At 38.1% G+C, this 16,521-nt stretch overlaps 1 protein-coding gene and 1 long non-coding RNA gene across 7 annotated transcripts in view; one reads left to right on the top strand and one right to left on the bottom strand.

Moving 5' to 3' along the window:
* The window catches only part of CCDC148 (coiled-coil domain containing 148), a 459,375-nt gene that overhangs the window by 242,844 nt on the left and 200,010 nt on the right, over nt 1-16,521 (top strand). For 5 of the 6 annotated variants that reach the window (XR_010344597.1, XM_012454890.3, XM_064382740.1 and 2 more), the window contains 2 exons: nt 12,718-12,835; nt 15,047-15,187. Coding sequence is in view for 5 of the 6 variants with exons in the window: in XM_012454890.3 (XP_012310313.2) it covers nt 12,718-12,835; nt 15,047-15,187 (259 nt within the window). In the remaining variant the exon portion in view is untranslated. Of the gene's footprint in view, nt 1-12,717; nt 12,836-15,046; nt 15,188-16,521 lie in introns of those variants that run through there. The other variant, XM_064382741.1, reaches the window with a different exon arrangement.
* The window catches only part of LOC105719006 (uncharacterized), a 61,573-nt gene that overhangs the window by 36,124 nt on the left and 8,928 nt on the right, over nt 1-16,521 (bottom strand). The window contains exons 2-3 of the long non-coding RNA XR_001107890.1: nt 15,013-15,107; nt 13,597-13,648 (exon numbers count right to left, since the gene is read on the bottom strand). This is a non-coding gene — a long non-coding RNA (uncharacterized LOC105719006). The remainder of the gene's footprint in view (nt 1-13,596; nt 13,649-15,012; nt 15,108-16,521) is intronic.

Raw genomic sequence — 16,521 nt, forward strand, 5'->3', positions numbered from 1 at the left:
AAAGGCCTTTGTGAAAGTAACTGTTCTGCTCCACTAACTTTCTTTTTTAGCCTCAAATGTTAAAGAGGCTGTTTGTGAAGACTCTTCGCTGATCATTTCCTAGGCTGAAAGAAAATCAGGGTTTACTTCATTGCTGTGGGTGGCTGAATCGCTACAAAAATCTTTGGTCCTTTTGATGTTTGCTTTATACAGAAGTTCTGAGAGACCTGGGAAGGAAGAAAGAGAATGTAAGGGGGATTTTTCAAACAGCATTAGAGAAGCCACGTTTTATTAATCTTATTTACTTAAATCATTTGTTTGAGGGAGAGGACTGTGGTTTCTTTTGTTGTCTCAGTGTTCTCTCAATCAGCAGTGCTGCTGAAGAAGGGAACCCAGTCCCATCATCATAACCATACAGATGTCTGTCTCCGGAAAAATGAGGACCAATTAAAATCAGTTCTTACAATAAGTAGCAGAAGTTAAAAATAGACAGAACTAGACTGAAATATGATTTGATAACATGGTGGTGTATTTTATTAGCATGGTTTTTAAAAGCTTCTTATTAAAGCAATGCCTGTTTCAGTATCTGTGATTCTGAAAACACATTTATGAAAATTTGGGGCATCAGAAATTATATGAGTCTTATGAGAATTTTTCAGGTTAAAAAAAAGCTCTCCAATAAAACTAGTCACTCATGCTTATCATTTTCTTACTTTTAAAAGCATTTCTTTTTCTTTACAAACAAAATTGACATAAGAATTTAAAGGAATGTTCCAATATTATGAGATAAACCTTCAACATGAGTTCCCTCTTAGACAACTGATAAAATGATTATATAGCCTGGTAAAGATTTTTAAAATGCAATACATATTAATTGTGGAGTTAAACTATATCTACCATAAACCATTTGTGAGTTCAAGAGTCACTGTGCAAATTACTCAATTAGTATTAAATGGCAGATGTCTTTTGTTAGTGAGCTCATATGATGGCAAGTGACAGGTGCCTGTAACTACTCAAAATCCAGATGTAAGCTCTGCCTTTGTCTACTTGATAGGTGGTTCTAATTGCTCGGGGTTTTTGGTTTGTTTTGCAAAAATATGATTGCTAAACATTCACATGTATGGCACTTTGGATAAATGTATTGAATAAACGGATGTATAGAGGCAATTGGGCAAATAAATGCTGATCTGCCTGGGTGGCCTTTTAAATTTCAGTTCATGATAAATAATTTCTGAAAGCCAATATTATTTCTGCCTGTGCTGCCCCTCCAAAATTGTGATCCTAGCAAGTCTGTGTCATGGTCATGGATGTCATGCCTGAGTTTAGCTTTTAGCATTCTTGGCTCCTTATTCTTGAAAGGAACTAGACACTAGATTTGTTCTCCAGTAATTTAACTTCTCTTTAAACTTCTCAAATGATTAAATGTCTTACAAAGTTATACCCACTGACTAGACAGGCTTAAAGGAATAATGTGTATTTAATTTATTCTTAAATTTTTATTTTGTCAATTCCTGTGTCCTGTTATTTACCTACAGCTTAGGATATTCAATGGAATGCTTTCCATCACTTTTTAAATCACTCATCGTTTATTCTTTCTTTCATTTATTGGTGCATATCTTCTGTGTTTTAGGCACTCTGCTAGTTTTTGGGGATACACAGGAGATTAAGTCATAGCCACTAGACTCTGGAAGTGTACAATCTAGTAGACAAGACATGAAAAGAAATAACTATAATACAAACCAGGAAGTGTCTATGTGTCTACGCCCTTCAGTTTGTTTACTTGACCATTCCTGCTTGCTCATGGAAAGGCAAGTATTATTTCCCCAACTGGGTCTATTGAAAAAGGTTTCTGTTACCAGGTAACTGAGCAATAAGCACACCAAGCCCTCCTTTTAGAGATTCATAATGTACTCCACCATATTATTATAAATATTCTGAAAGCTCCTGCCATAAAGAAATTTATTTTACTTTGTTTTTCTTAGTGTTTTTTTCTTAGTATTTCTCAAACTTAGTATTTCTTAGTGTTTCTCAAACTTAGTTTTTCTTAGTATTTCTCAAACTTACTTGAACACATTTTTATAGTATACATGTTAACATCCTGTGGGAAATTAACATTCCATGGGCCATCAATTTGGAAAAAGAACTGATTACCATTTGGAACAGTTAGATACATGCCCTCCTGCTAGAGAGGAGAAAAAGACACAGATTTCCTTACACATAGGAGATATGTCCACTAGTCAGGAATCTTCAGAAGCAACTGACAAAACCTAACTCAAACTAGCTTAGGCAGAAAAGGGAATGGATTGATTCACAAGAATGGGAATCCAGGGCATGAGTCTTGCTTTGGGGACTAGAAGGGGGTCAGTGTTACTAGGTGAATGCTAGAGGGATTTAAAAAGAAAACAACTGTCTACCACAATGTGGTTTATATATTTTTCTTAATTTTATTTTGTTTTAGATTCAGAAAGTACTTGTGCAGGTTTGTTACATGAGTATATTGTGTGATGCTGAGGTTTGGCCTTCTAATGAACCTATCACCCAAGTAGTGAGTATAGTGCTCAATAGGTAGTTTTCCAACACTTGCCTCCCTCTCTCCCTCCCCCATTTTGGGATCCCCGGTGTTTACTGTTCCCATCTTTGTGTCCATGTAGTACTCAATGTTTAGCTCCCATTTATAAGTGAGAACATGCTGTATTTGGTTTTCTGTTTCTGCATTAAATTCACTTAGGGTAATGACCTCTAGCTGCATCCATGTTGCTGCAAAAGACATGATTTTGTACTTCTGTATGACTGCATAGTATTCCGTGGTGGATATGTACCACATTTTCTTTTTTCAATCCACCATTAATGGGCACCTGGGTTGATTCCATGTCTTTGCTATTGTAAACAGTGCTGTGATAAACATGTGAGTACAGGTGTCTTTTTGGAAGAACAATTTATTTTGGGGGAGAATACTGAATTCCCAGTAATGGAATTCCTGGGTCAGATGGTAATTCTTTTTTTAGTTCTTTGAGAAATCTTCAAACTACTTTCCACAGTGGCTGAACTAGTTTACATTCCCACCAACAATGTATGTGTTCCCTTTCTCTGCAACTTTGTCAGCGTCTGTTATTTTTCCTTTTTACTTTTTAATTATAGCTATTCTGACCTGTGTGAGATGATATCTCATTGTGGTTTTGTTTTACATCTCTCTGGTGATTAATGATGTTTCTTGGCCACTTATATGTCTTTTTTTGAGAAGTGTCTGTTGATGTCCTTTGCCTACTTTTTAATAGGATTATTTGTTTCTTTTATTTGTTGCCTTAAGTTCCTTGTAGATTCTGGATATTAGTCCCTTGTCAGATGCTTGGTGTGCAGACATTTTCTCCCATTCAGTAGGTTGTCTGTCCACTCAGTTGAGAGTTTCTTTTGCTGCACAGTAGCCGTTTTGTTTAATTAGGTCCTACCTGTTAATTATTTATTTTGTTGCATTTTTAGAAGACTTAGTCATAAATGCTTTGCCTAGGCAAATGTCTAGAAGAGTATTTCCTAGATTTTCTTCTAGGATTTTTATGGTTTGACTTCTTATTCTTAGGCTTTTAATCCATCTTGAGTTATATGGTGAGAGGTAGGGGTCTAGTTTTGTTCTTCTGCATATGGTTAGCCAGTTTTCCCAGTACTGATTTAATGATTAAAATATAGATTTGGACATAATAGGCAATTGGCTCTGGTATCTAATTACTGCTAAAAAGAAGACACATTTTTTTTAAAAAAACTCTTCTAATATCAAAGTCAGTATTTTTAGATTATACAAAGTGGTTTATAGCGAATAATCCCAAATATGAAGCCACCTCAAGCAGTTGCTGAAGCATATAAATGATTTTCTTGGCCCCAGGAAGTTGTATTGCTCAAAGTTATATATTTTATGAGTGCTTTCCTTAGGTTTTTAAGTAGCTGAAATAACCAACTCTACTATAAATGTTTCAGGCTAAAATTGTTGCAGCCATGCTATAAGATATTAAATATTGGGAACTTAATTATCTGCTTTTGGATTAGAGTGAACCCCAAATAACTGACCAGGCATAATCTTAGCTCTGTCCATGGTACCCAGTTTACAATAGTGGCTTATCTCTAAGAGCATATAAGGAGGCCTTCTGGTCTTCTATTTAGACGTGTCATTAGGTTCATTACTAACTTTGCACAGGAAGATGTCAACCTTATACCCAACTCAGATACCCTTAAAGCAGCAGTTCCTCATTTAACTAGCAATGTAATATAGTTACACTTGAGAGGTTTGTTTGAGAGTAATCTTGAACTTACATAAAGAACAAATAAAAGCTCAAAGGATCTGGGACCTTGAGGGAGATGAAGGCTGCAGATATTTGTGCACTGATTGTAGTTGAAGTCAGATTTCTCAGAAGTAGTTTTTAGATTGAAAAAAGAAGAGGATTCATGTTGGAACTTTGGGTAGACAGATGAGGAGGAGCCAGTAAAAGGAATAGAGTGAAAGCAGTCCAAGAGATAGGAAGCACATTCTAAGAAGAAAGTATCGTCAATACCAGGCATTTCAGACAGGTCATATTGAAAGAGCTCTGAAAGACGGCTCTGAGCTTGCAATTTTGAGTCACTGGTGTCATTGGGGAAAGTGGTTTCCATAGAGTGGAGCGGACAGAGGCCAGACTGCAGGGAGGTTTGGACTGAATGAGAAGTGAAGAACTGGAGACAGAAAATATGGCTTCCTCAGTTAAGAAATTTTGCAGCAAAAGGAAAAAAGACAGTATCTGAAAAGAGAGCCAGAGTTGAAAGATACATCCCTCCACCCCATTTGAATAAGTTTATATGTAGAGGAAAAAGAACAACGGAAGGTAGTTGGTTAGAGAAAGGGACACTGAAGAATTAGGAAAGAAAGGAGTTCACTTCTGGAGCAAGATCCTAGCAGCAACTAGGTTTATAGGATTAAGAGCCCAAGTTTAAGGAGCAAAGGATGAAGGAAGATGAGTCTTGACAAGGTTGGAAGCGGGCAGAGCATACTGAGGAAATAAATGCTCTTTTCACTGGAACAGGTGAGGTTCTCCACTAAGGGGGAGAATTAGGCATGGTGTAAAATTCAAGGAGAACATCAAGTAGCTGGGGGGAGAATAAATAATTCTGGAGCAGTGTTGAATGGCCAGGTAAGGTTCAACTTCATTAGTGTATAATAAATACAACAAAGAATTAGAGTTGGAATTGGCAGGGTAGATTAGCAAAAAAAAAGAAAGAAAGAAGAAGAAGGCAAGATAATTAAAGGATACTGATGACAATGCCTTTGAAGAGATAGACCCAGGGCTTCAAAGCTGGGGAGAGAATGAAATAAACCTAACTGGTTCTTATAGCCTGGGAGAAAAGGCAAAATTAGAAAGAAAATTTCAGGAGAGAAGGCCTAACCTGGTACCTAGCAAGATTTCCATTGTTCAACACTTACAGATTTTTATGGTTTTTATTATTCAATGATTTGTTAACTTAAATATCATCGAACAATGGAAAATCTTGCTAAGCTCAAGTCAAAGATTGAGTAAGGTTAAATGAGTGAGAGTGTTAGAAGGAGGGTGACAGGCAAATCCACGTGACTGACACTTCCTAGACTTGTGCAGCATACAGCCTAAGTCTAAGCCATGACCCTAGACTTTGGAGTCATATAGTGGGATTCCCCAGTATAAGATTTTGGCAGGGGAACAGTTCTAGGTGATGACAACTCCAAGTCTGGTCTAAGGAAAAGGTTGTTAAAGCAGGAATGGAGTTAAAGGTGCTGGAGATCAACAGACTGTGTGGACAGAGCTGAGTAAATATTGGACACTGACCCAGTCAGCCAGTAGTTAATTGCAAGAACCATAGTACAGACAGGATGGTATCATCCCAAAGTCAGTGTGTAAAACTTTCTGGAGTTGTCGCTGAGGAGCCAGAAAAATGCAGCCTCCTCTCTGCAGGTACCCTCTATTTTAAGAGGTTGCTATAAAAGTAGTGGCACCTGGGAAGCACTGGTTTTCAATTAAGGCAAACCATTGAAAGCAGTGATGGAGAATGAGGTCAGATGCGGCTGAGTGTTCCAGTGGAGGAAGCATTTTATCACTAACATTATTTAGACTATTGCGGTATGGTGATTTTTTTAAGGTGTTTGTCAGTTTATCATTTTAAATTCTCTACAAATAATAAGCCTCATTTTGGAACATTATTGAAAAGGATTAGTTGAGGAAAATGTTGAAGTTGTGTAAAGATATTAAAGGATTACAGTAAGTCAGGTAGAAAGGGATAGGAATAGTTCAAAAAAAAGAATAAATAATTGTGGCAGAAATAGTTTTTTGCAGTAATTTGGAGAACGAGCTACTGTGGTATTTGCAACATTCTTCCAGTGTCTCTGTCTTCACAGCTTGTCCTGCTTTCAACATTGGACTCCCAGGTTGAAGTCCTTGTTTGTATCTCTCACTTCCAGCTCACTTGAACTCAGACAGAAGGCTTGGAACTGATTAAAACCAACAGGCATATGTACTTTCATGTATGGGTTTTTGCTTTCATTGTGATAAAATATCCAACCCTTGGAGCTGCCAAAATGATTCCCAAAGAAAGTGGCCCATATCTCCTTTTTAAGACTGAGATGCCTTTGAGTTGTTTCCTCTTCCTTTGATTTTACTGAATAGACCCTTTAAATATCAGCCAGTAGGCTGAGGTTTTCAACTGTCATCAAGATACACCAGTGTTTTGTCCATCAGAGTGAAAGAAAGAGGCTCAGTAACAGCCATTGTTGGAACTGCCTATCACCAGCACTTATCTAAGCCTGAGAAGGATAAGTGTCTCTGAGGGAACCTGTCATCCATGTGTGTCAGGGCCATAAGGGCTGGGGAAGAACAGTGTTGAAAGATCCTGCTCTGGAATGTCAATAGCACCAAGCAAGAATTTCTAGTTTGGAACAGTCCTGAGGCTATAACTATCATGTTTAGCACAGGCAAACAGAAGTAAGCCCTGTATAGGTAGTAATTTGTATCTGGTTTTGTCTTGATAACAATAGTCAGGTAGAGTCCTTCTAATCTGTATGTTTATGCTGCAGTTCTCAAAGTATGGTTCCAGGACCAGCACAATCAGCATCACTTGGAAATTTGTCAGAAATGCAGATTTCAGAGCTCCACTTCACAACTACTGAATCAGAAACTTTGGAGCTGGCCCAGAAGTCTGTAGTTTAACCAGCCACACAGGTGATTCCAATGTACCCTCATTTGAGAATCACTAGGCTATGTAGCATTGGTTCTCATCCCACGCTGCTCATTAGAATCATCTAGTCGAACTTTCAACAAAATGCCAGTACTTGGGCCTGACTACCAGATTCTGATGCAATTATTCTGGCGTGAGGTCTTGGCATTACAGGTCATTTTATAAGTTTCAGTGATTGAGAAGCATCATTCTGTAGCAATGAGAAGGGGCTCTCTAATTTGGAAGTGTATGAATAAATTCAAAAATAATGTATTAAAAACAATTGTGTGACTTTACTACAGTGTTCATTTAGTCATGCTTGTACATAACAGACCACACATTATGTAAAACTTAATAGAGGAGGGACTTTTTTTGTTTTATTCCCGACCCCCCACCGCCATTGTTATAAGCTGAGCACCTAGAACCATGCTTGGCACATAGTGGGTGCTTAAGTAACTCTATGTTGACTAATTTAACTAATTAATCAATTAAAAGATAGGCTTCCAACAGCTTCATAAGGGAACCAGTAAGCTCTCTGAGCTGGAACAATGGTCTCTGTTTGGGGCTGGCATGGGTTCATCTTTTCTGGTTTTGCAGACACCCTGTGAGTTTTCTTTGTTCTTGCCTCATGCCGATCTGTACCAGGATGTCACTGTCTTGTGTCAGGATTCACATTCCTGTTTGCAGAAATTGGTCTCTGCTTATGCCCTTAGCCAGAATCCCCGAGTGGAGACTCCCAGCCTGTGTGGTTAGAGGGGTGATGCCCTTTAGTGTGAACATCTGCCTGTGCAATTTACATTCTTTTCTCTGGGCAGACTTCTCCCCTTCACTTGAAAGGTGCCGGCACCTGGCCTGCCTGCTTTGATCTACACGTTCTTCCCTGTTGGGGCACCCTGTAGCTAATGAAGGGGTCCCCTCTGCTTGGTGAGAAGAACAACCTCCTGAGTAAAATCTGAGCCAAAAATGAACTTCTCAACAGGCAGAAACAGGTTCCCCATGATGCTGCTACTGAAACACCTGATAGTAGCACCTCTGGCATGTGCCTGTTTAAAGATTTCTTTTCCATATTGAATAAACCACATGACTTAAACACTAAGTAGCAAGTTTGTTTACAAACTGCCTTTAATTAAGTAGAACAAACTACTTGCCTGAAATATTAGGTGCGGTGAGGGGGAGTTCCATACTAGTTAGAAACCCTGATTAAGATATGTCTTTATGTTCGTTTTATTGCTTAAGTTTTTTGTTTGTTTCTTTGTTTTAAATTGAACTTGCCACTATTGGCCATTTGTCAGAAGTCTTTTTCCCCCTTGGTGGCTGTAGCTTCTTTTTAGAGAAAAGTTAGCTATGACTCCAGATAAAAGGGCAGTCAAGATTTGGTACTTATGATTTTGCCTGGTTCTTACTGAAGTTTCGGTGAAGCACAGGGAAGCTGTTACTACAGATCAAGGTGTTTCCAAACATTTGCATATATATACTCATTTCTTAGAGTGCAGTGCACACATTAAAAAGTCTCATAAATGATACATAAATTCTCCATTTCTACATGAAAGCATACTGTCCCTTCAACTAAACTCAGGCCTGGAGGCTTAAATAAAATCCTTTTCAGATTATTGTTAGTGCTGTGCCTGATTCTGCAGCAGCTGTTGCCTTTGAATACTATGATGCTTCTCCTCCCCCAAGAGAAGTCGAAAATGCCTCTTTTGCAGCACTTTCAACCTTTGTAGACTCAGGGAGCACATAACAGACTGAGAAATAAACCCAAGAAAGTTTCTGTTTGGGAATTCAGTGCACAACTTAAAAACTATTGAGTTTAGCCACTTCTTGACATTGACTTTCACAGCAACAGTTTAATTTGGAGAAAATCTGCTACCTCAAATGGCTAAAAGTATTTATGTGGAAAATTTTCCAAATGATTGACTTTACTGTGTTGCTATTTTCTTTCCCCATGAATATGTGAGTATTTGGCTTCCTCCCAGGAGTTTTTCTGCATCACTTCTCTTTAGGCAAAGAAAATTTTCTATCCAGAGTAGAAGAAAGAAGCACCAAGAGTTTCTTCTTTTTAAGTGAGGTATTATTTGAGTTTAAACCATAGCATCTGTAAAAATGAAGAATTCGAGTGTGTCTCCTAAGTCCTGAAATTTTCCCATGGCCAACCTTTCAGGCAGTCAGAGTAACCTCGATCATCACTTTGGAGCCAAAGCAACTGTGGTCGGCTCTGTGCACCCTGCAGCTCCGCCTTGTCGCTCGCCTGTCCATTTGCATCAGTTTTGCTGCAGGACTTGTTTGTCTCCAGGCCCTCTCTTACTGCCTTACCTCGCCGCCTCCACCTCTACGGGATGTTCTTGCCAAGGTCACCAATGACTCCCTGTTGTTTAACCCAATAATTATTTTGCACTAGGATTGCTCTTTCTGCAGCATTTGATGTTGTTCCCCCCGTTTTCTTTAACATCTTAGGACCACTTATCATCCTCATTTCCCTAAATGGCTTCCTCTCCTTCTGTCCCTTTCCTAAGTGGTGTTTCCTTAGGAATCAATCCCAGGCCTACCTCTCTTCTTACCTTATGCTCTTTTCCTAGATGATGGCATCTGCCTTGTGGCTTCAATTCTGTTCTACTGGTAAAGATGTCCCATGTATTTTTCCAGCCCATGTCTTGTGAAGACTGGTCTGTGTTCAAACTGAACTTAATTCCTTCACTTCCCTGTTTCTCATGTAAGTTCCCAACCTTAGGGAGGAACACCATTGTTCACTGTGTAAGACAGAAAACTTAACTTCCTCTATCTCTTTTCCTCTCCCATAAAATAATCAAAAACTTTCTATTGATTTTTATTTTCCACATGTCCTTTAATCCATATATTTTCCCATGAGTACTCCTCCCCCATCCTAGAGCAGGAGACCTTCCATTCGCATCTGGATCGCCCATCTCTAGTCTTGCCTTCCAACAACCAATCCTCCACATCGCAGCAGATATTTCTCCCCGATCAAAAGCCCTCATGCTTTCAAAGCCCCACAATCCAGCTCCTCTTGCTTCTCTAGCTTCAGATCTTGGCCCTTTGCACCTTATTTTGCTCATCTTTGGTTATTCTGAATTTCTTTTAGTTCTTCAGACATACCTTCTCACTCTCATTTCTGGGCCTTCATATGCTACTTTTTTGTCTGAATCATTCTTTCTATTCTCTCCTCTCCTGGTACATTCCTGCTCCTTCTTTGGATCTTAAATTCAGAGCACTTCCTCTTATTATAGCTACTGCCCTGAAATCCAAGTCTGGCAAAGCTCGGTCTCTACCCCACTATCCTATCAGAGCACAAGCTGCCCTTTATCCTAATTGCCTGGGTCTTTGTATCTACATTGGATTGCCAGTTCTTCGAGGACGGGAGCATGTCTCCCATGTTGATGTTGTATCATTAGTGCCTAACACAGCTCTTGATGCATAGCAGGTACTCAACAAATACCTGTTAAATGAATGAATGAGCCTCAAAGTAAACGATGAGTCAGTCTTCTCTACCACACAAGTACAAATGCCTTTCTCTCATTTGCAATTTTTTCCTCACTAGTCAAGCTCCCCTGACTGTAACAACTATTACTTTTCCACAAAGCAGACAAAAACTTTGTTGCAGACAAAGCAACCTATATATCCCAAAGGAAGAGAAACTTTCCTTTTCTGCGAATTAGCATATGGTAATTGTCAAATCCCAGGGTATTTTTAAATTGAAACTTCACAGTAGTTCACTTAGCTTGTACTCAGTGCTTAAATTGAGTAGAACCTCATTAGGGAGGTTGTATCATGTCATGCCTTAGTGAAAGTGGAGAGAATGAGAAATAGAGCTTTCCATGACGTGGAGACATGAAAGAAAGGGAGCATTCTGGTCTGTGGTCTTAATCCATGTGTCTTGACTATATTGACTCCTGATTTTGGCAATGACACTCATGGCTATCAAGGGAGGTTAGGATTTTGCTTCTAAATCCCATTCTAGGTTTTGTATTCCACAAGGATCCACTGCATGTTTCCCTCCTTTCCTCTCCTGTGCCTCTCGTTTCATCCCAGCCTCATGAGCAACCTGTTTCTAGGGTATTTTTCCCCAGGAGCATATCTTCTTAAGGGAACACTGTGGCTGCCAGGCTCAGTCACCAGTACTTGCCTGGGCTTCTCTGTCACTCGTCATTCACTTGTTCTGTTCTTGCCACCCTGAGCTCTTCCCCTCTTGTGGCCCCCATGACTCAGTTGAGGTAAGTGAGGGCCACTCTCAGATGCCAACTCTGCACCTGCTCTTCTGCCTGGAATCCTAATCCTCAAGACCCTGCTCAGATACTGCCTCCTCTGTGAAGCTCTTACTAAGTTTTGCCAGCCCCTCCCACAATGCAGCGATTGGACATCTCACCTTTCTCCAAATTCTCAGTGGTTTTTATGTGTATGTCTCTTAAAATCACATGTCTATGCTTCTATTTCTTTATATCCATAAAATGGAATTAAAATATGGCACCCCAGCATATGAATGTTGCGAGGTCTAAATGAGGTAAAACATACAAAGCACTTAGCACAAGAACTGATGCCTGGTGAACACGCAATAAATGTCAGAATCCAGAATGTAAAAGGTCTAGTGAGGGTGTCTCCACCTTGGAAAATGCAGGTGTGCACACTAAGGGTAAAGGACATTTGTGGCTGACGCCACAGAGAAAGCTAAATCTAAACTGTCTGTGATGGAAGGCAGAGTGAAGAGCTTCTCCCTTGAGAACCCAGGTGCCTACTCTTTTGAAAGGATGAATTCTATCTCTATAATTCAATAGAAGAATAGCTTGGGCAAAGAGATGGCAAGGGAGGCTGCCCAAAAAAGGCAGCAGAGGAGGGCCAAAGAGCGCAGTTTTAAGCTGGTATTTAAGTGTGCCATATTTTAATAGCTGATGATTTTAAGGGGGTTGGAAATAGAATGCTAAGGGAAAGTCATGTTTTTGCTGCCATCTACAGATGTCAAAGTGCAATTTTAAAAGTTGCTTACACACACACACCAACCCAGAAAGTGAGAATGTAGATGACAATATATGTAAAGTTTAAGCTCTAGTAAATAAAATGATTTAGACATATTATTATAGCAGCTTATTTTACTTTTCCTTTGAAAACTTTGTATATTTAATCAGTAATGCAGACTTTCTAACAATTCAACGTGTGCTAAAACTTCTCATTGGGAGACTGCTATAATATAGCTCATTTGAGAGTGAGTCAGTCACCTCTCAGGGCAGGTTAGAGTTATAGCAGCCAGTGGGCAGATTGAGAGTTGTTAAAGTCATTTCAATGAGGAATGAGATAAATGGAATTTTACCCCCACACTTTCCTGCATTTCTCTGGTTGGTATTAGAATTACTATGAATTGCATTTAAACAAGTGTCTTTTCTTGGTTTGGACATGATAAATCAATAAAAAACAAGTGAAAACAAAATGTGACAGTGACGTCATCTCTGAGATGTGTTCTGCCCCTATGCTGTTTTCCGTACAATCTCCAATATTATTATGATGCTCCCACAACTTCCTTCTGTGTTACTTTTAAAGGGTTAAATATAGACAAGAATTATTGGAAAAGCGTTTGATGGAGAAAAAGGAGGCGGCCCTTCAGGAAGCTCATGAAGACAAAGAGAGAGCACGGCGGCTAGAAGCCCTTAGGAAACAGGTGTTTTTAATTTGGAAATTTTCATGGGTGGTTTTAAAAAAAGTTTCTGAGTGCTCTTAATAGCATTCTTACTGGGGCTTAGTTCATGACATCTGCTATATAAAATGTAACTTTTCCAAATTGGTACACTGCTCTTCATTTCTGGGAGCAATTAGATTATATTGAACCATTTCCAGTTTCTCAGTGTATTGAAAGAACTTTATCATCACCTTTTAAAAAGCTCTCCCAAGATTTAACTATATCCGTACCACCTAGAGTTCATTAGCTGGATAGTATCTATTTACAACAGTGAAGTTCTACATCTAGTCTACGAAGTTTACTTTTCTCGAGAAACCTGGTGGAGCTCAAGCAAGATAATCTTCTTTGGTACAGGAGCCTCCCTTTGGAAACATTCCACAGTCAACAAATGTGTTAAAAATGACTTTTTAGAAAATAACTATTTTGTGGAGAAATAAAAGCCTCCCATCACTTTGCCTAGTGAAAATAAGCAAAAGTAGATAAAAATAGGTAGTAGATGGCAAGAGTGAGACTTTAAGAACTTGGGAAATGTGACAGTTTCACATGGTAATTTTTCAGAGTGTTGAATTTGAAGTGGTTGTTTCAACTCAAAATCTCTAAAATCTTCATCGATAGCATTTCCCAGCAAATAGGAAAGGACTACTTGGTTTCCCTCCTATGTTGGTGGAGGGAACACAGAATCATGGATAAGAACTAGGCCTCTGGTGTCCTTCCAACCTGGTACAAGCTGGTTCTGTACTCACTGGGACTGGAAACAGGTCATTTACTTAACCTCCGTAAGCTTTATTTCCTCACCTGAAAAGTGGGAATAATAGTACCTGCCTTATAGGTTAGCAATGATGTGAGTTCAAATTTATTATTTACTAAGTGTAAAGCCCTCTTCTAAATGCTGTTAGGTATTACTTTAATTTCTACAACAACTTTATGATGTGGGTAATATTCGTATCCCCATTTAATAGGAGAGGAAACAGAGTGGACACAGAGGTTAGGTGCTTTCCTCGAAGTCACAAAGTTAGTAAATGTTATACTGATTCAAACCAAGGAAGTATAGCTAAATGAGATGGTATAGATGTGGTGTAAATGCATACAACTATTATATCATCATCTTCTTTGATAAAAAAAGATTATAAAGATAAATTTAAAGCACAGAAATGTAAGTCCTGGTAATCCTGGATCCTACAAAATTTTAGTTATTCAACCATTAGCAAATATACCATGGCCTTCTGGGTACAAGACTTAATGTCACTATTACTAAATACATTCTTGTTCAAAACATAACTTTGATAACTACAGTGTCTATATGATTAGAATGCTTTCCATCTGTGAATATTTTGAAAGAGGAAATAGCTGTTATCTCTTATCTATATTCAGTATTTAGAACTGTGATGTAAGCTATTTTAGCTAGGAAACCTATAATAATTAAAGCATGTTCAACCCTCAGTTAGTTCATTACAGTCTTTAAATGCGTTAAGAATGCCATTTTCTTCATGTTAATTCTTGACTTTCCGAATTAATAGGCAGGTGTTATTAATGGTGCATATCATTTACAAAAGTACTGACTTCTTTTCATTAAGATGCAGGTTTGAATTATCATAAAACACAAAAGCATTTGGGTTAAAATGACTCTGCAATTTTTCAGTAGAAGGAGGACAATGGTTTCTAGCAGTCTCTGGAAATCTAGTTGCCTGGCAAAGGAAATTTACCCACCTTGCTCGCTAATGCCAGCACACTTGACTTGACCCATGAATGTTATGCTCTAGATCTAGTTCAACCATATTAAACTTCCTAGAAAACTTCATGGGGTTGTTACTATAACCATAAATTGCTAATGGTTAAAAAGTGCCTTTTTTTTTTTTTTTAACTTTCTGTGACTTTCAAGGTGGTTGAATATGTAAGGTTTTCTATACAAGATTTCCTGTGACTTCATATCAGAAAGATAAATTGTTATCTGAAAGTAATTATAGTTATTCAATCATTAGCAAATAACTATATGCCATGGCATTTTCATATTTTGTCTTATATGTACTGTCTTGTTTTGTGTTCACTCCTTTGTGGATCTTTAGTACTGGCCAATTAATGTTTTATTTGCCCTTTCCTCTCAGGCTTTACCTTTAATAAAATTTCTTAACTTTAATGGGCATTAGACATCAATAATGTACCTTGTTCCCAGTAACCATGCTTTCTCATTTTTAGGTTGCTGTTGTTGCTCAATTTGATCCTGTTAGAATGATGTCAGATACAATGGCATCGAAAGCTAAGATGGGCATTGAAACTGAAGAAGAATTTATTCTTCAAAAGCCACTCTTCACATTGAATACATACAATGAACAGCAGGTAATTGTGGAAATTAGCATGACTGCTGAAAAAGCCATGATGATGATAAGGACTGTAGAAGTGTGTGTTTGGTGTTACAACAGTTTTCAATATTTATGCTTGACTATCACACATATTAGCATAATTTTTACTTCTAAATGATAGTACATAATTACTACATAATTCTTAATATTACAAACTAGCTAATAGGTTACCATAGAACAAGAGGTTACCTAAAAATGCTATAACTCTGTCATTGAAACTTTTATTTTTAAAGGTTTTTAAAAATCTCTTTACAAAATATGATTTGAGAGTTCTGTATTAATATTGTGTTTTGTTTAAATGTTTCTCTGTTACATTAAGAATTATATTTAAATTCATAACATAAATTATATTAAACAGCTGATACTGATGACAAAGCAGAGGAGCAGAGGAAAGCTTTTAGAAATTAAAATGAACAGAAGTTAATACATAAGAGCTAATGATAAAATAAAGTATTTTCTATGGAAAAAAGTGTTAAGGGTTTATTTAACCATTTTTAGGACCTAGGGTTCATTTTAATCTGTGCCTGTAACTGAGAAAGTGTTTTAAAAAGATCTTTTAGATGGATGGATTGACAGATGGAAGGTAGGAGGGAGAACAGATGAATGGATGGATGGATGGATAAATGAATGAATAAATATCAGTCACTGAAATTAAGAAAGTAGTTGTCAATTCTACAAATCTAAGGAGAGAAGCTAAATAATTATTTAATTATTTAAAAACCAGGAAATCATCCATTCATCCACTACCAAATAAACCTGTTACGTCTCTACTATGTGCTGCATACTTTGCTAGGGATTATAAAGAGGCATAATTCATTCATGTATTAATTGGACCAATACTTATATAACATATATTATATTTTTGCTCTGCATATGGTGCCTGGGTTACATCTGAGCAAGATAGACTGATCTTGTCTGGAGGAAGTGAGCAAAAAAGCCTGCCAGGGAAGAAAGTAGCATGTACAGCAACAGTGCCACTAGGGTGGGATCAACTTCATAATGAAGGTCTAAGGTTGCCCTAAGAAGAGGAAGGGATGGCTAATCCTGACTAGAGAAGTCAGAGAAGGTATCAGAGAGAAAACTGCTGAGCCCCGTCTTAGTCAAAGATTTTTGGCAGCAGTAGCAAAATCCACTTCAGATGATTTACAATAATAACAACACATCATCAACAACAAAATAGGTTGTGGGGGAGGATACATAGGGTGAAGGAAGAGGTGTCTCTAGATCCTAGCTGCCAAAGTGGGGAGAACAGCTGAGGCTTGAAAGAGTTAAAGTCAGAAGCTGAAAAGCCTCAGGCAGCTGGGCTAACCC

The sequence above is a fragment of the Aotus nancymaae genome, unplaced genomic scaffold (assembly GCF_030222135.1).
Source record: "Aotus nancymaae isolate 86718 unplaced genomic scaffold, 86718_ANA_hifiasm-v0.15.2.pri h1tg000029l, whole genome shotgun sequence".
Classification (NCBI taxonomy): domain Eukaryota; kingdom Metazoa; phylum Chordata; class Mammalia; order Primates; family Aotidae; genus Aotus; species Aotus nancymaae.